The 18,739-nt window shown below is 55.4% G+C and overlaps 1 protein-coding gene across 9 annotated transcripts in view; it reads right to left on the reverse strand.

Annotated features, from left to right (window-relative positions):
• Nucleotides 1–18,739, reverse strand: part of LDB3 (LIM domain binding 3) — a 59,439-nt gene that overhangs the window by 20,983 nt on the left and 19,717 nt on the right. For 3 of the 9 annotated variants that reach the window (XM_032838327.1, XM_032838344.1, XM_032838317.1), the window contains 3 exons: nt 15,328–15,497; nt 14,863–14,899; nt 2,731–2,913 (listed from right to left, as the gene is read on the reverse strand). In XM_032838327.1, the coding sequence (XP_032694218.1) occupies nt 2,731–2,913; nt 14,863–14,899; nt 15,328–15,497 (390 nt within the window). Of the gene's footprint in view, nt 1–2,730; nt 2,914–9,106; nt 9,218–14,862; nt 14,900–15,327; nt 15,498–18,213; nt 18,229–18,739 lie in introns of those variants that run through there. The other 6 variants (XM_032838373.1, XM_032838383.1, XM_032838366.1 and 3 more) reach the window with 4 other exon arrangements.

Below are 18,739 nucleotides of genomic sequence, written 5' to 3' on the forward strand. Positions count from 1 at the left end.
GCAGGAGAGAGGAAGACAGATGAGGTGGTCAGAGCTACCCCTCTCCCTCAACCTTCTGACCTTCTGGGGCACAGCCTCAAACCACTGACCTCCTCCCCATTCCCCTTCCCGCATTGCTGGAAGGAGCTGCCAAGTCTCAGGTTTCTGGGTGCTCCAGGGTGCCCCCCCAAAAAAACACACGCACACAGACATCTCTTTACAGAATTCCTGTTGCCTTCTTCCCACTGAGTTAGCTGCCAAGGGGCCTAAAGCAGCCTTTTCCCACTTGTGACCCAGGAACCATGGGACCTCAGTGAAGGGGGGAAAGTGCCCCAGTTCGTTGCCCTCAGGAAATGCTGTCCTTGGATTCTCCCCTTGAAGAGCTAAAAGTTCCAACAACTGGAGTTAAGCAGCACGTTCAACTTTGTCTCATCCAGTGTTTCCCAGTTTCATTTGTCAGTGAACAACCTGCCCCCCCACTTTTTTTTTTTTTTAAACTCAAGAATACCTTACTGAACACATCCTTCGTCTCTCCCTACATCTTTCAGATACCACTGGGGACCATGGGTCCCCAGGGCAAATGGGTCATTGATGGGGATGCTAGAGAAGTGAACCCCTGCTAATATGTCCCTGCCCCCCAGCCCCTGGTTTCCTGCCTTCCTTCCAATGTTCCCGATGGACCCAGGTGCTGGGCAGAGTCAAAGGATAAGAAACTATCTTCTCCAGGGCTCTGAGCTAAGCACCCACCCCTGAGCTCCTGAGTGGATCCGGAAGCATGTATGTTCCTTTCCAGAGGGTATGGAGGTAGAATGAGCCTCAGACAGCCAGTGTCCCAGATGAGGGGGGTGTGCAGACTTACCGTGCCAAGTTACCATGTTGCTGACTGGGTGAGGCCATTGTCTTCCCTCCCATGGCCTGCCTGCCCTGTTCTGATACGCCACAGTGGAGTAGGGGCCTCAAAGGAAGAGGAAGAGGCAGTGTCCCAGGGGCGCCCAGCTTCTACTGCAGTGGAAGGCCTAGGGTCAGTGGGGCTTAGCCAGGCTCTCCCAGCAGTGGAGGAAGCTTTCCCAGCATCCCAGAGCTAAAGGTCCTGTGTCAGGGATTGGTACTAGGGAAGGAAGCAGAGGCTTAAACCATCCAGCAAGGATTCTAAGGCCATGCCAAGGAAGGTTGGGGTGTCCATTCGCCTCCCACTGGCTCCCTCTAGCTCCATCTACCCTTGGGCAAGAAGGGGAGGTGTTTGGGCTCAGAGTGTGGTTCCTTAGTCCTTTCTGTTCTGGCCTGATGCTGGGAGCCCTCCAGTTGTCTCTCTGACCTCTACCTAGGCCTCATCTCCCTTTGCAAGGCAAAGGAAGGAAGGGTTTGTCCTGTGGAGGGAGCCCTGAGGGCCCCAGGACACAGATGACACGGAGGCCCGAAGCACAGTGCTGGAGCTCACACTTAACCAGGGCCCCAGCGTCTGGAGCTCCTCCATCCAGCCAGGGAGGCATCTCCCCACTTAACAACGGAGACATTTCTTACCCTCTTCAAAGTGTCTTTGTGTCCTTACCTGAAGAGATTCTGTGTGCAGAGGGGAAGCAACTTGCTAAGTGACCCCAGGAAGCTGGAATAAAACAAACCCTGGAGGCCCAGAGTGGGCTCACCCTTGAGACTTGAGCTGGGCTGAGCAAAGGCTGGGCCTGGCACCACCTAGGTCCTTGTGAAGCCTGGGACAGGGGGGCAGCACACAGGTCTGCAAGCCACTCCGCCCACCCTTCATCCTGCCTCAAGCCAGGGACCTATGAATCCTAACCCAGAGAGGCATGACCTTTCCAGCAAAACCCTGGGAGGGGAACATGGAAAGCTGGGAAAGCTGGCTCTGACCCCAGACACCTACTTGACAGCTTCCTCCGCCCCAGGAAGAGTTGGGCCTGTCCAGCCGTTACACAGCCTGACCATGCTAGAATGACTCATCTGGCCTACCCCCTCCACCTCCCCGCAACCCCCTTTACCCTTTACAAACTGCAACTCCCATTGCCCCATCCTCACCCCAACCTTTGTCAGGTATCCAGGAGGTCAGATTGAAATACTTGAGAGCATTTTATGTGCTAGGTGATTTATGCACTCTTTTCTCTGTCCCAACCCTCAAAAAAGACATTGTATTAAGTATCTTAGCAGGTGAGGAAATAAGCTTCAGAGAAATGAAGTCACTTTCTGCAGTGGTGGAGCAGAGACTTAAGTCCCATGACATGGGCTGCCTCTGGAGTTAGCATGCTTTCTATCAAGAGGTAAAGAAAGAGGGCATGTTAGTTGCTAAATATTTGCCCAGACCTGACATGCCCAGGTCAACACTACCTCTGCTCCAGAGAGCCTTCCTTGACTTCCCCAGACCACAGGGACAATTTCCATTCTCCCCCTTATCCCAGTTCCAGGCCTCTGTTACCTGCGTGTGTGTGTGTGTGTGTGAGAGAGAGAGAGAGAGAGAGAGAGAGAGACTTTATCGCTGTCTCAGAACACATGCTGGCGGTCAAGGCAGCATGTCCCTGTCTCTGTCCTGACCCACATAGTGTGCTCTCCTGCAGGGACCCAGGGTCTGCCCTTCACGCTCAGCACCAGTCAGTGCTAGGTTTGGCTTCCCAAGGACCCAGAGTCCTAACCACCTTGGACGAGCCTTTCCAAGGGCTGGACACAGTTGTCAACAGGTAGACCCAGGTTGAGCCTTTCCTGACTCCCTCGCGTGAGGTCACGGCCGGCACCTGGGGGGCCAGTTACCTTGGACTGTCCGCAGGGCTTGAGGCAAGGGCTGTGGCAGAGGCGGTGGCAGCATGGGCAGTGGCTGCACTCAGGGGTGGCGAGGCGGCCCCGGGAGGGGCAGCAGCAGGCGGCTGGGCGGAAGCGGGCAGCAGCGGGGTGGCGGCCTGGCTGGTACACACTGGAGCATGCGCAATAGGGGTGCTGACGAGGTGGGACCAAGAAAGACAACAGGTCAAGGGCATCCCGTATACACTGGAGCATGCGCAATAGGCATGCTGGTGAGGCAGGACCGAGAAAGACAACAGGTCAGGGGGGTCCTGCTGTATGGGGATGGTGCTTGCAGCAGAGGCAGGCTGGGCGGAAGGCACCATCCATACTGCAAACAGGGTAGAATCTACCAGAAGGCGTGTTTCCAGGCTCAGGGAAGGAGCCTCCCAGGACCCAAGAGGGAAGGGCTCAGAGTACTTGAAGGTCCACAGTCACATCAAAAATATTCTCAAGTCTGGCTAGTTTCCACACACCCCTTGCTCCCAATTTCTGTGTACTTCCTATCTTGTCTTTCTCCGTATATACAACAAAAACACAGTGTTGTGGGAAAGTAGATTGAATTACCAACCAAATTTCTTCACCCATCCTGTTTTCCTTCCCATTTTGCCCTTCCCCATTTAGTCAGAGGCATGCATTGTGCCTGAGAAGGGATGGGACAAGGCACAAAGCAGAGGTAAGACGTGTGCAGGCCCAGGGCTTCGACTGTGGAGTTGTGAGAGCCTGGACATCAGGCCGCAGATGACTCAGGCCCCCGAATGCATTTGGAAGATGGACGAAAGCTACCATGTCAGGCAAGTCCAGGGCATCAGAACAAGAAAGGGGACAATGTGGCAAAGGGGATTCAAGGAGAGAGGGAGCCATGTTCCTGTTCTGGATAAACCCTGGGGACATAGCAGGACCCCATGGTGAAGAGGCTGGCAGACCCAAGACAGCCCAAAGATCCCCAGGCCAGCATGTGACCTAGCGCCCATAGAGGGTTTCCCCCACACCCCCGAGAGTCATGGACATGGTCCTGAGTGCCCGCACAGCTGAGAGGCCTTATAACTGGGAACGAGAGAGTGGCTGCTCTGCGGTGTCACCAGCACGAGACCACGTGGGCTGGGAATATCCCAGCAGATGTCAGCCCGGGCAGACCAGCACCAAGGACCAAGTACCCACATGCCCCACCCCACTCTGTAAGCGCCTTTTCCCCCAGCCCATCCAGACAAAAGAAAAGCATCAGAGCCTGGGGTGATGGGATTTGATTTCTGCCATCTCTGTGAAGCAGGGCAGAGAATAAAAATCAAATTATAGGAAAGCAAAGACATGCACATTTTTTGCTCCTTGGGGTCTTTGGATGAAGATTTGCACTCAAAACAACGGCAGCAAGATATGCAGCTCCTGCCCATGGAAATGACCTCCCCCGTGTTCTGCAATTCATTCGCTGAACTCGTACCACCTGCCAGGCACATGTCTTTAATTTCTCACTCCAGTCCTCTGATGATCGGCTCCGTTCAATAGCTTAGGGAGTGGAGGCCGGGAGAATTCAGTCACCCAGCCTCCCAGCGCCTCCTGGCAGAGACAGCAGGATCTGAGTGACGTGCCCTTGGATTTGAAGGAAGCCTTACCCAGGACCTCAAGTGGGCCCTCATGGAGAAATAGAGAAACTTCTCGTGATTAGCCAAGTAGAATCTTTCCGTGACAAAACACACTCTTCGTATTTGAACAGACGACTAATCTTCCCTCTGTGAGTATATGCTGGGAGATCATATGCTGGGTCTTGGGCTGAACTACTGTACAAACCTCAGTCCATTGGATCCTCTCAACCTCCCTGAGTGATTGGTATCATGATCCTCGTTTTACAGACGAAGCCCCTGAGGTCCAGAGAGATTGAATCTCTGCTGAACGCCATGCAGCCGCCAAGGGGGCAGTGAAGGGTATGAACCCTAATCACTACACAGCTTCTCAGTCGTTCATAGGAAGATGAATCGCCTGGGAATCTTGGTAGAATGCAGCTTCTAGTTCAGTGGGTCTGGGGGCTGAGAGTCTACATTTCTAACAGGCTCCCGGGGGGAGTGCTGCTGCTGCTGGTCCGCGGACCACACTTTGAGTAGCGCTGTGCTGGGGAGGTCTCTCCCAGGTAGCAACGCAACTGGGCCATGCGCTGTTCACCAAAGCATTGCTGAAGTGATCTCCTCCATCCAGCGAGGTGCACGGTAGCGAAAGGCATGAAATAGCGAGAGAGGGTTGGGGAAGAAGAGAACCAGGGACTTGGCAAGGTTGTAGCTTGACTTTCCTGTGGGAGGAGGCACCATTCTTCCATGACCATGTGGAAAGCATTCAGGGTGGACAAAGGCAGGGGCCATGTCCTGTCCAGCCCTTTCCCAGCTTAATGGTTCTGACAGAAAGCCTCAGGCAGCCCCGCTCTCAGGCCTGCTGTATCAATGCCTTGAGGCACTCACCCACCCTCCACTAAAGAAACTGGTTTCTAGAAGCCATGCCTGTGAAGCATCTGCCTCAGAAAAGGGCTGAGTCATAGCATGGCGCTGGCCACTCAGACCCTCCTCATGGTGTGAGCAGGTGCAGGCTGGGATGACTCAGGCTGACAGAGGACACCTGGTCCCCTTTATTTGTTCTCCCTGATCCTGTTGCATGCTTCTGGTAGGCTTCTGAGAACTGAGGACACCACTCAGGACAAGAGTGATGAAGATGTCTGGGTTAGAGACCGTATTCTGTAGGACAAACAGGAAGTTGGCTCTGCCTATCCCTTTTGCTCCAGTTCTCTGTCAGACCAGCTTACCTGGTGGCTCTCCCCAGGCATATCTCCAAACAAACCTGAATTCTGGGGGGCGAAGGTGGAGCTGGATGGGGGCCCTAGGAAAATTCGTGACCTAGCATCGTGTTTAGGCCCACTGTTGGCAGACACCAAGCAGCCAGGGCCTAGAAGAAGTAGGGGTGGCGCTGAGGGTGTCCTGTAGGATTTTGAGTTCTTGTTCGGGTCAACTCTGGCCTGAAGTTCCACAGGCCCCCAGAAACCCCAAGGAGAAGGTATGAGAGAGCAAGCACTGTAGGGGACTTATTAGGCCCTGGCTACAGTCCTGAAGATAGTACCCATGATATCACCCCAGCCTGGTCTGGAATTCAACAGTCACCTCTTGACTTGGTCATAATCCACTTTAAATATCAAAGCAAAAACCAGACTAGACCACCAAGCCTCTTACACTCAAATGATCACAGCTGTGTGGGGAGGGCATGGCCAGAGTAAACTTACAGCCTGGATAGTCCCCCTTTCAGCCCATCTCTTCCCTCAACCTGGTTGGCAGCAAGGGGAGCGTGCCAGCCCTGTGCCCCGCTCAGTGGTGATGGCCCTTGATGGGGGGAATGGCGGGGCTTGGTTGATGTTCTTATTGATGACGACGACATGTATGGGAAGGATGCAGATGGTATTGGTGATGGTGCTAGGTCTTGGGTTTTGTGGTCATTGGGCTCAGGTTGGAACTGTGGGTGATGATGGAGGTGTTATGATTGATCGTGCGGTAGGGGGCGGGGATTGACAGTATTCAGGTGAGGACGCTGTTTGTCTTAGTTAAGAGAATGGGAAATGAACATCTTGGTTGATTGCATGATAGCAGAATACCAGTCAGGGGGTTGGTCTTGAAATTATTCACGCTGCCACCGACCGAGTTGGCATTCCATCTTGCAGCCTGATAGCTACGGCTCAGGGCAGCCCTGCCCACATCCCTTTGCAGCTGGGCTGCTGCAACACACAACTCCAAGGGCCCCGGGGTCATTATAGTCTAGGCTAATAACAGCCCCCAAGAACAGTGTCTGGCAATCTCCATAGGCTATAGCGTGAATGAAGCCCTGCAAACTTTGCTAGTCCTACATGGCCTTCAGAACACAGAGCACCCTAGCCTGGCATCCCAGCTCTGGACCACTACCCATAATATCCATTCCAGCCAAACTGATTAACTCGGGATTCTAGGACACACTTCTTCTCCTCAGCACCTCTGTTCCCTCTACTAAGAACACCTGTCCAGCCTTCCCTAACTGCACTTGCCCCAGTCCTACCTAGTCATGAAGATCAAACACGCAGACACCTTCTTCCAGAAAGCTTTCTCAGACCTCCGCTTGGAGGGGTGCTCCCTGCCTCTGGCTCTCACATGACCAACCTTGCATCATGGTCAGCCACCATCCACTGTGGTCCTTTCTGATTCCTTTGGCACCCACACTTGGTAGACTTGGTGCCTTGACTAAAGCCCACAGACAGTGAATGCTGGATGAGGAAATCTCTTCTCAGCATTCCCCAGAGGGCTTTATACAGTCCCCTGGCCTAGGGCTGCCAGCTCGCTCGTACAGGGTTCGGGGGTTATTGGGAGGACACTGGGAAGACTAGAAAGCAAATGAGGGCCTTCCAGGGCTTCAAGAGGGATCCAGCAGGCAGAGGCTGAAGACAGGGGCTGCAAGGTCACCAGCTCTGACTAGTGGTCCTCTGCCAGCCTCAGACACCCACTGCCTGGGACTTCTCTCTGTCTGACAGCGTATGGCCCCACAACCTACCCTTGGGCCTCGGATGTCAATAAAAGTCAGCTAAATATGGGGCGCATCAGGGTGCCTTGATGCAAGCAGAAGCCCACACCTCCCCTTCCCTGTTGATCCCCCAGCCACCTGCCCTGCCTGGTCCTGGCCTTGGCCCTGGACTCGGACTGCTAGAGTCAGGAAGGGTTTGGGAATCCAAGGTGGAGTAGGCTGGTAGGGTGCTTCAGGGAGCATCTCAGTGCGGTGGGCAGCATAGACCTCTCCCCCTTGGCCATCCCTTCCAGGTGGGATTGCCAAGTCCCTAGAGGCAGAAAGAAAGCAGTGGGAGTGGGAGAGCCTTCTCTGGCCAGTCCAGCCATAGGGAGGGACAGTTGGGGAGCCCTGGGAAATGGACCTTCACATCTGCCTTTGTTTTTGGTTCCCTATGGTTCCCTCAATCAAGGGGCAGGCTGATGGGTAGGCAGGTGTGTAGGGAAGACATGAGCTAGCCAGCCTGGACCTTCCTAAATGCTCAGGACTGGGACAAGGCTGCCGGTGGCTGGGGCTAGACGCAAGATCAAGCTGTTGGTCTTCCACACCTGCCTGCCGCCTGAGCAAGGCTTCAGCAAGCCCAAGGATCCCCCCTCCTCTCCTCTCAGTCATGGCCTCAGCCCACTGAGGTCCCCTAGCAGATCCCCGGTGAGTGGCTCTTCAGTCCAGGTAAGCCCTTTCCTCGCTTCCTGAACCAGGACTGAGCATGACAGCATCTTCCTGGGCCAGGCGCTGGCAGCAACCCGGGGATGGGGATGATTTCTGATCCGTAGGCCTGCTGGTGTGGCTGGGTATGGGAGGGGAGGTAGGAGACATTCCAGAACCTTACCCCCCTCCCCATCCCCACTGCCCTGTGGGAGGCTATAGCTGCCCTGTGGGCCCGCAGCACAGACTCCCAGCCACCATTCACCGTCCCCTGAGCTCCACCAGCCCAGGGGAGCCCCCGAGTCAGGAAGTCAGCAGCAGGCAGAGCTGCACTGGGTTCCAGCCCCAGCGGGAATGGCTGAGCCCCTTTTCAGGGGTGCCTGTCCTCTCCCCATCTCAGAACGCCCCTCTTGAGTGGTACGCACACAGGCACAGCATGACTGGGGCTGGTTTGGTTCATTTTAAATCCTCTTTATTTCAGAACAAGCATGCATATATGTACAGAAGAGAGTACTAGGGAGCCATTGCACACAGCACAGAGAGGAGAGCACACACCCCAATCTCACCACAGCCTGGAGGGGCCTCTACCTTGTCTACCCTGGGGCTTCCACTATCTCCACAGAGAGCCTAGTTCTGGGCTGCCCGGGTTCCAAAGGGCAGGGAGAGAGCAAGTGGGGCCAGGGTGGGCGGGGGGTGGGGGGGTCAGGGCGGGTTGGCCTCTTCCTGGGACCCTGACCTAGAGGCAGCTTATTCCACGACGGCACTAGGCCAGACTGCCTCTCTTAGTAGCTGAGGGGGGTGGGAAATGGCCCAGGGGCACGTTCTGTTTCCCTTGGGTCTGTGGTACTATGCCAGCCAACCTTGCCATGTCCTATCTGATCTATGGCTGAGGCCCTGGGCAGGGGAGAAGAGGCATGGGCCGTGGGGGTGGGGGGTGGTGAGGGTGGCATTGGGTGGGGACAGGAGTGGGCATGGAGCTGTGTGGCGCTGGCCTCGGCTGTCAGCTCTGGGGCGGGCAGAGAACAGAACTGCTGAAGGTTTCTATCAAAGGTGCCCCCCAGCACAGTGGTACATTCTCAAGCATCACCGTGGGGCTCACATGCCAGAACTGTGTGGGGGGTTGGGGGAGTCCAGCCTGAGAGGAGTGGGGGTATTCCAGATAGCCTTTTAGCTTTTAACATTAAGGATTTGGGCCGAAAGGCCATGATGCCAGTTGCGCAATTTGGCAAAACGTGGACTGTTACGTTCCGTTTCAAACCTTTCCCTGTGGCACAGAGAGAGAGAGAGAGACAGAGACAGAGACAGAGAGAAGAGAGGAAGAAAGAAAGGGGTTAGGGGATGTGTCCCATTCCTCTGTCTGACAGCTTGGGCAGGGGGCATGGGAGGAGGGAGTTTGGTTTGGAGAGGCTTGGCCACCCATGGAGTACTTTCCAGGTTTGGGACAAGACTAGAGTCCTAAGGACCAGGATTGAGGGACTAGAGTCCCTGAGAGGAATAAGAAGGAAGCCACAGAGAAAGGACCTGGCTAGTGGGCCTAAGGGCCGGCTGGGCAAGGGGGTGGGCCTCTGGGTTCTCCCTGGCCCATGTGGTGAGGGCTGGGCAGGGCTGCTTTGGCTCTCGGGACTGAACCACATAGGCAGGGGGGCCTAGCATGGTCTCTGTCCCCAGGCTGGGCATCAAGAAAGAGGAATGCCTGTTCCCATGATGAGATTTGGTGAGCAGACCTGTCACCTCCCTATGCTTCCCTGGCCTCTACCAAGCCTTCTCTGTTCCCAGACAGAAGCCTTCATGTACCACCAACTGCCCGCACCCACCTAGGCCTGAACACAGCCAGGTACACACGTGCAGCACGTCCTCATGAAACCACGGGCACACCTACAGAGGACCAGGACTTCCCACAACTTCCCACCCACGGAGCCTCCGCAGGTCCCCCCACAGCCTGCTCATCCAAGGGCGCCGCACAAAATAGGCAAGGCGCAGCCAGAAACGCAAACACAGAGGAGAGGGTGTGCCTGGGGAAATGCAAGTGCCACAGATGCCAGAACCCTAGACCTTCCAGGCTGGAGGGACCGCTAATGGCCTTCAGACCAGAGGTGCACATTGGTGGCCCAGAGGCCCACATCCAGCCACAAACATGGTATTTTTAACCTGGACCGTGTTTAAAACTCCTTTTAAAAATTAATTGCTACATCCAGACCATGGAATACTATTCAGTAATAAAGAGAGATGAACGAATCATTGGTACACTCTCTAGCTTGGCTAAATCCCCAGGGAATCAGGCTGACAGAGAAAAGCCAATCCCACAAGGTCACGGACTGTATGATTCCATATACACAACAGATTTGAAATGATAAAACTAAAGAAGTGGAGAACAGTTAACAGATCGGTGGTTGCCACAGGTCAGGGAGACGGTGTGCGCGGTAGGGAGGTGGGTGTAGTGATACACGGGCAACAGGGGGAGAAGCCTTGGGGTGATGGAAATACTCTGTGTTTGGCTATCCCAGTGCCCACAGGCTTGTTGTGATTTTGTACTGTAGTTTTGCAAGGTGTTACCATGGAGGATAAAGGGTGTAGAGGACCTCTCCATATTATTTCTTACAACTGCATGCCAATCTGCAATGATCTCAAAATAAGTAGTTTAATAAATGAATTGCCAGCGTACAAAGGTCAGGAAGATCCGTGTTAGGTCTCTGAAAATCAGAGATGGGGCAGTGCTGGTCTTACATTTCTCTAGCCATCCCGCATCCCCACATATACATTTTTTACCACCCACGTCTGCATTACAGACTCCCCCTCTACACGTGGAGTCCTGCATGCTGTGTCTCTGCGGAAGATTCTGTTCGACTGCCAATGTACTGGAAAACCACTATTCCAGACCAAACTTTCCTGATACCAACAGGAAGCGAAGGCCCAGAGACATCACGTGAATGGCCTAAAACCACGTGGAAAGTCAGCAGCAGAGCTGTGAGCTAACTAGGACCTCTCCGAGGTTGGGGAGAAAGAAGGAAGGCAGCAGAAGCAGGGGCCCTGCTGGCAGCAGGATGTGTGGCAACAATCGACCATCCCATAGAGACCACCTAGGACAGAGACATGGCCAGTCTGTCCGGCCAGGTTCACGGCCATTGTCATCAGTGCTCAGTGACAGGCTCGGAGATAGTCCCCGAGAGTCGGTGACTCTAGCAAGCCTGCTCTGCTTGCAGTTGTTGGTAAATTCACAGCCTGCCCAAGAGAGGATCCAGGAGAGGAAAGAAGAGAGGGGGCAGAGAGAGGGGAGAGCCGGAAGGAGAGAAAGGATGAGAAGTCCTAGGACACCCATGGGGGTTTCTCAGGGATACCCAGGGAGGGTGCTGGTTTCTCCAGTGTGGTTTTCAGACTTGCTAGGCTGGCAGACCACCAAGAATAAAAAATCCACAAAGTGCAGATGACTTTTGCTATCTGTGTGAAGTTTCCCTTTGGGGGAGGGCTCTGAGCTGGGCTGGCCCCAGGGGAGTCAGCCACAGGAGCTGGGACAGAGCTGACTGTGCACAGGGAGGGAGGGAAGAGGACCCTGGGGTGCTTGCCCAGGGAGGCCACAGTGGGGAGGAGGGAGGAACTGGTGGGTGCCTGAGCTCCGCTGGAAGTATGGGAAGGAAAGGAAAAAGAACCTTGGGTGGGCGGGCACCGTGGAGTAGGGACTTAGAAGAGTTTTTATGCTGTTTGTGGAGGAGGGTGCAAAGGCCCCCCTCCCCTCCGACTCCTCTGTGAACTTGTCACTCAAATCAACTTTCTTCCTTAACCCTTGGGGTCTAAGAGAGGGGCTGAGTTCTTCACACAGGTGAGCATTGTGTAAAGGCAGAAATCGCACTTATGAGACGGTTGAGCTACAAGGTGGGGGGCAGAGGATGTCTGGGTTACACACTGGGGTCCTCTGGGATGGTCACGCCCAAGCAGTGGGAACCTGATGCCTCGTAGATTCGAACCCTGCCTCGGACAAACTAGGCTCGCCTCCATGTCCACCCTCATCAGTGCAGCCCCACGTGGACCTGACCTGAGCCATCAGACCCCCCGGAGTGCTTGCCCCAAGTCCGACAGAAGTTGTGGTGACCTCGCTGAGATTAGAGGCTCAGCTCTTGGAGGGAGGCCCGGTTTGTGCTCTGCTACTTCAGACGGAGGCCAGGAGCACCAGTACTCCCTGCACCCCCATAGGAGCTGGCAAGAGCTGCTATTTCAGTCTGCCTGGAGAGTTTGCTAAGGTGCTGGGGTTGTTCCTAGGAGGGGGCCAAGTCCACAGCAGATGCCTGGGTTATTTAGGGGCCCACCCTGCCTTGCCTGGAAGGAGAGGGTCCCTGGAGATTAGGCTCTGCCTTGGGCTGGCCAGCAGGTGGGCTCGGGAACCTGTGATGGAAGCCACCTGCTGCTACCAGCTGCGGGGGACACCTTCAGTGTCAAGAGCCAGGACCCTGAGGAGAGGAGAGCAGAGGAGGAGGGCAGAGCTATGCACTACTATAGGACTATTGCAGGGTTGGGGTGGGGAGCAGGGAAGGCCTGGGAAGTGGAGCAGAGACACTCTGTGAGGGGAGAGGATGCCGGGTCCTGTGACAGGCAGACTGCCCCCTGCTATTGAGGCCAGCAGGGCCACCGCACCTGATACAGAGCCTCCGCTCACAGCATTCCTTCCTGCCTGTACCTGCCGCCCCCACGTCCCCCCCAGCAGTAAGAAGAAGAAAGCCCCTCTGCACATGTACAAGCCTGTACAGGCTGTTGCCCAGGCCCCAGGGTCGGCAAACTCAGGCTCGGCTGGAGTCCGCTACTTGGAAGTGGTGGCAGACCTTAATCACAAACAGGATGGGAGCACTGCACCCAGCACGAGCCTTACTCCTGGGGCCTCTGGTTGCTTATGATTCAGTGAGATGAGATCGCACACCCACCTCCACCGACCATGGAGAGAATGCACATTTTGTGGAAGGCTCTGAGGACCACTTCCCAGAGATTAAAGTCAGGAAAAGGGAGTGGAGCAGGAGGCTTCTGCCCCTCCAGTCCTGGGTAGAAGGTTTAGTGGCTGTTCCTGAGGCTTCACAGCCCAGCCAGAGACCCCAATGGGTCTCTGTGGGGGAAGCTATTTTTTCTCTGGGGTGTGTGTGTGTGTGTGTGTGTGTGCCCAGACCTGAGGGGGAAGCAGGATGGAGCCTCTATTTGGGCTCTCTTTCCAGATTTCCCTACAGAAAACCCTGCAATAGCTGGAAAGAGGCTCTAAGACATGCAGCAGCCTTCTTCTGGGGGCTGAGCCAGGCTCCTGTGGGATTAGGCCCCAGGGGGAAGGACTGATCTGCCCACATATCTCCAGGCCTAGGCAGAACAGGCCCCGGAAGATGCTTCTGAAAGGAGGGAATGACCAATGAGGCCCGGACACACCCCTTCTTTCGAGCTTTGGTGTCCTCACTCAAGAACTTTGCAGAGCCTGCATATTCCCGGGGAAATATGAGAGACGGAGGTTCTGCCTTCTAGACTGTGTCTGGTTAATGAGGTGCAAGCTCAGAGTGCCCGGCCAGGAGAACGAAACGTCCTCAGAAGTACTCACTCCAAGGGCAGGGCTCTATCTCACACGAGGGAGAGAAAACACACTGCAGGCTCCCTGACGGAAGGCTATTTGCTGAGGGTTGGGGGGGGGTGCTGTTGGTGGGCAGTAAGCCCTTCTGTTGGGGAACTACACTCCTCATCAAAGCATCCATATGGGTGGCTTCAAAGAGGAGGTGGAAAAAAACAACAGAGTGCCATGGAGCCTGGGAGTGGGGACGGTTGACAGCTCGGTCACACTTCAAGTAGCTAGGTACTCTCTATTGAGCGAAATCTCATTTCTTCCCATTGGGGCTTTATGTAGACACCGTGTGGGCACTAAAGGGTTAACAAGGGTGACTGGAACTACAGGCCATCTTAAGCAGGCCTGGGAGGACCACGCTTTCCCTTGGATGCCCTAGCCAAAAAGTGGGAGCAGTTTGGACTGGCATAAATAGAGGTTGGAAAATAAAAGCCCCGTCAACTCAGAGCTGACCCCAGAGCCCCACTGTCCATGCAATCCTGGGATCACTACATGCCAGTTAGCCAAGTACAGAAATCCTGGACCCACGTACCAGAACCCCTCTGAGCCCCAGCGCCTTACAGGGAGGCCACCACAGAACGCACCCCGAGGCAGACTCTCCCAGGAAGAGCACGCACATTTGCCACCGGAAGTACAAACACAATCATACGGGGCCCAGGCCTCACCACGGAAGATCCTAGCAGGTTCCAGTGGGTTTCAGGGCAGTGTGCCCCCCTCATACCCGGGCCTGTGAGCACCTGGATGCAGGTGGTAGGTTAGTGGCTATGGCCCCAGGCCTGCCACCATCAGGGGAACATACCCCGAGACACTCAGCCTAGCAGCAGCCACTGTGCTTTGAGCAATCAATGGAACTAATACCTCAGTGTAGGTATGGACAGGTGAATCCTAAGGTGAGGTACCCGTGCCCAGCACAGCCCTCCACATGCCTGCTTCCCTGTGCCCAGCCTCCAGACTCACAGGGGACGGGCCCTGAGCTGAGCACACAGGCAAGGCCGCTAGCCCGGTGCCCTCACAGGGAGAGATGCCCTCATTCTCAACAGCCCAGCAAAGGCCAAAGCAGCCCTGCCCCCTGCCCAGGGACAGAGCCAGGAGAGCCCAGAATCCTTATTCCTGCAGCCTGGGCCCAGGGGATTGAGACTCCGCTCCAGGCTCCCAGCTCAGTGACCTGGGACGAAGGCCCCAAGCCAGCGTCTGCTGGAGCCCTGCAGGGGCCAGGAGCTTCCAAATACATAAACTTGAGAGGTTCCTTCCATGAGTCATATGACCTGGGAGCTGCCTGGGGAGGGGTTGAGTTAGGAGGGACAAGGCCACAGAACCTGAGTCCGGGCACTTACCTTGACCGTCGTAAAGCTTCTTCATCAGGGTCTTGCACTGTGGGTAGAAAAGTGTTGCATTAGGAGGAATCACAGGAAACATAGGAGTCCCCACCAAAGACTGAACAGTGATTGCCCCCAGCCTGGAAACCTTGGCAGGGGGAGACTGTGTGCTGGGCAGAGGGCAGGGGGAGACCAGAGGAAATGGTGCCATTGGGAGGAAGTAGTCGAAAGTGTGGCTTTTGAGGTCCTCTTATCCCAGCTCTGGGTCGTCACATGGCATGTGGCTGCCCCCACTGCAGTTAGAGACCTGGGCAGAGGACCCATGTCATTCAGCAGCCTGCCCCAAGGGGCCCAGAGCGGTCAGCAGGCCACTAGTTATCTGACAAGACCAGCTCATCTTCAAGGGCAGGGGTTTGACAGCCTGGCTGCCGTGGGCCCCTCTGCATCTCCCCTGCCAGCGCCCCCTCCCCCACCCCCACTTACTGTATTCTGTCCCAGTCATCTGGGCCAAGATGCGGAAAGAGCGAGACTGCAGGTTGGAGGAGCGTCGGGCCCACTCCTCAGCCTCGTCTTCCGGCTTGTTCTGGTTCTTAATCACAGCCTGGTACACGGGGGAGGCGCTGTCCACGGCAAGGTCTTTAATAGGAAGGCTCCTGCAGGTCAGAGAGAAGCGTGAGTGAGGGCAAGGCTGGCGGCCTGCTCCTGTCCTCCTGCACTCCCCCCGCAGCTCATCCACTCGCACCCTTACACCCTACACACCAGTTGGTGATCCCTGCTTTTCTCAACCCGCTGTGCCCTCTACCCACTGCCATCCGAAAGCCTGCGACAAGGGCTTGGCCTGGGTCCTCAGTGCTCAGAGAGGCTACAGCAATTCCTCTTGGATCCCTCCGGCCACGCCCACACCCCACCCTGGGCTGACTCCACACACAGACCTGAAAACCCACTCCCATAGCGGCTGCCCCCTACCCCAGGGGGGAGGGCTGGATCTCTTTTAAGGGAAGAAGAAACAGAATAGGTCTCTTGAAGTAATTTCAACCTCTCTGAACAATTCCTGAGTTTGGGGCTGGGTGACAACGGGCCTTCTGGGGGACTCAGAGGCTTCTTCAGGGTCAGTCCTTTGTCCCCCATATACTGTTGGATCCAAACAGGGAGCCACCAGTGCCAGGCCTGACCCAGAATAAGAGTGGGGGCCTCCCGTTCAGCAAACACGGGCAGGCGTGGTGGGGAGGTGGCATGAGAAACAAGGCAACAAGTCTGATGGGCTGGCATTGCCTGCAGATGGGGAGGGGCGTTCTGGCCTGGGGGGGCTAGGAGAAAAGCTGCAGGGAAGGTCACCAGTCCTCTGCTCCAGAGCAGCACGGCCCTCGGAGGAGGAACTGGTGACCTTCCCTTAGACTCCCTTAGGCACATGGCAGGTGCTCAAAACTTACTTAGCTGAATGAATCCCAGGTCAGAGCCAGAAGGGACCCCAGAATCTCTTGGGTCCAGGACCTCCCAACCTGAATCAGACTGCAGGGCATCTTACAGGTGCCCTCTTACCCTGGCTAGTGAGAGCTGGAGGATCCTGACTGTCCAACCCACACTCTAAGGAATTAGGGTGGACTTGAGTCAAGGTCACAGCAGTGACGGCCTGACTCCCCAGCCTATGGACCAGTGTGGCCCAGGCCTCTCTTCTTATAGATACTGAAACTGAGGTCCAGAGAGGCTAGCTCCAGGTGACAGCATGTAGGGGCCCTGTTGGGTCAGAGCCCAAGCTTCCTGGGTCCCATCCTACAGTCCTTTCCATCAAATTATCTTCAGCAAAAATGGCTGAGAGAGGCAACTTCTGCCCACTGGGGCCTTGCTCACCCCAGATGCTCCACACCTGGAGACATGGCCTAGCCCAGGCACTCACTCTCTGAAGTCTCCCCTTGCCTGCTGCTATGGCCACCTCTACCTGCCCTCCAAAGGGCCAGATGGCTGGGAGAGGGACCTCCCCAGTGCCCACATCTTCTAGCCTCTCTGCATGGAGCTGGAAGGAAGCACTGGCCTACTTTCCCAAGACTGGGAGTCCCTCAAGATTGGTCCTCAGTGTCTGGCTCAGAGTAGGTTCTAAGAGCAGAGGTGGAGAAAGGTGACAAAAGGTGACCAAGACTGCATGGAGCTGCCCCTACTTCCCTGAAGGGTCTGCCCTGCCCCCCGGGAGCTCCAGCTACTGTCCACCTCAGATCAGATGGGGGAGACCAGCAGATCCCTCCAGGGTCCAGCAGCAGGGAGGCTGGAGCTTCCCAGAAAGCAGAGGAGAGAGTGGGGTCTCATGCAAGAGGCCATTTCTGGCATAGGGAGGAGCAGAAGCAGGTCTGCTGCCTTCGAGTGAGAGGTACAGTAGGAAAGAAGAAGCAGGACTCCCTGATCTGCTAGAAGGGAAGGAGGAAGTGTGGATTGCGCTGCGGAAGAGGAAAGATGTAGACCCAAGGCCAGGCCCTGCCCTTGAATCTGCCTACACATAGCTGTTCGGTCCAGAAAGTGGATGGAAGGTGTTTGCTACCATTTCCCTGGAATGTGCCCTTGAGACACTCCCCTGTTCCTTCCACAGCTCCAGGGGCTCAAAAAGTTCCCAGGGGTGAGTCCCTTGGGATTCACATTGCTAGCTCCACTTTCCACAGTGCTGTGCAAAGACCGGCGATTTGTGTTGTTGCCGCGACAGCCCCTGGGAGTCAGATGAAGGAATTCCTGTTCCTTTTGAGACTCCAGGACTCCAGGAGAATATGTACAGAGAAAGGATGGAACAGGTCCTATAGTCCTGGGACCCTGGGTCTGAGGCGACTCTGGAGCCACTCCCAGTAATGGTCTTCTTGCCACCAAATACATGCCACAGTTACCACAACATCAAGGTCACCTCTAGACACTTACCCACTGTCCACTGCCCTCAAGTCTGACTCATCTTTGGCCTCTCATGGATGATACTGACAGGTGCTGGCTCCTTCAGATCCATGAGGATCCTAGGGAATGGCCTCCAAGAGGCCCCCTCATCACCCCTTCCCTGAATAATGGCCCCGCATGGATTCTGACATTCAGGTCTCTGCTGTCCCAGAGCAGACAGGAACTGCTGCAAAGCATAGCCCAGAGATCCACTCCCAGCCTTGGGTGCAGGGGAGGCAGTGTGATGTCACTGCTCTGATTTCCATGTTCATAGAGGCGTTCTTGGAGGCAAAGCCCAAAAGCACTTGCCTGTATAGTCTCCTGAGCATGTCGTTTGGCTGTGAGGTGGGTGTGAGGAGGAACATGGACAGAACCGCTGTCCTCAGACGTATCCCACCAAACCCACACACCATCCCTCAACCAGACAGACGACCACGACGCGGAACAGACAGTGTGGAGTCTACTTACGCCAGCGGCGATGCCCTGCCAAGCAGAAGAAAGCCCAGCAGTGAGTGGGTGTCCATCAGCGGACGGCAGAGGGGTTGCGCACACACAAGGGAGCGGGGTTAGGGTCAGAAATGAGTTAGGGGAGTGGGGTGGATAAAGGAGGAAGAGAAAGAGACAAAAAGAAAACTGTCAGTGAGGAAGGAATCATGGACATTAACAGCAGAAACGGAGCACCTTACGGCACAGGGCGGCTCCTACCCCCTGGTACCACGGTAGCATCAGCCCAGCAGGGTGAAGTTAGAAGGAAAGGGAAAGCAGGTTGCTTCCCAGGCACACAGGGAAGGGAGGGGGGGGGGAGGGGAGGGCAGGGGACAGGAGGAAGGTGGGAGAGGTACTCTGAGAAGCCTAGGTTAGGTCAATGGTGTGTCATGTTAAAAAAAAAAAAAAAAGAAATAGTGGTGAAACCAAATGATAATAGTCTTTTTCCAAAGACAAAGAATATATAAAGTTAGTGAAGAGCAGTTCTTCCATTATTTTCCACTGAACT

The sequence above is a fragment of the Lontra canadensis genome, unplaced genomic scaffold (genome assembly GCF_010015895.1).
Source record: "Lontra canadensis isolate GAN:19392208 unplaced genomic scaffold, GSC_riverotter_1.0 scaffold3, whole genome shotgun sequence".
Taxonomy (NCBI): domain Eukaryota; kingdom Metazoa; phylum Chordata; class Mammalia; order Carnivora; family Mustelidae; genus Lontra; species Lontra canadensis.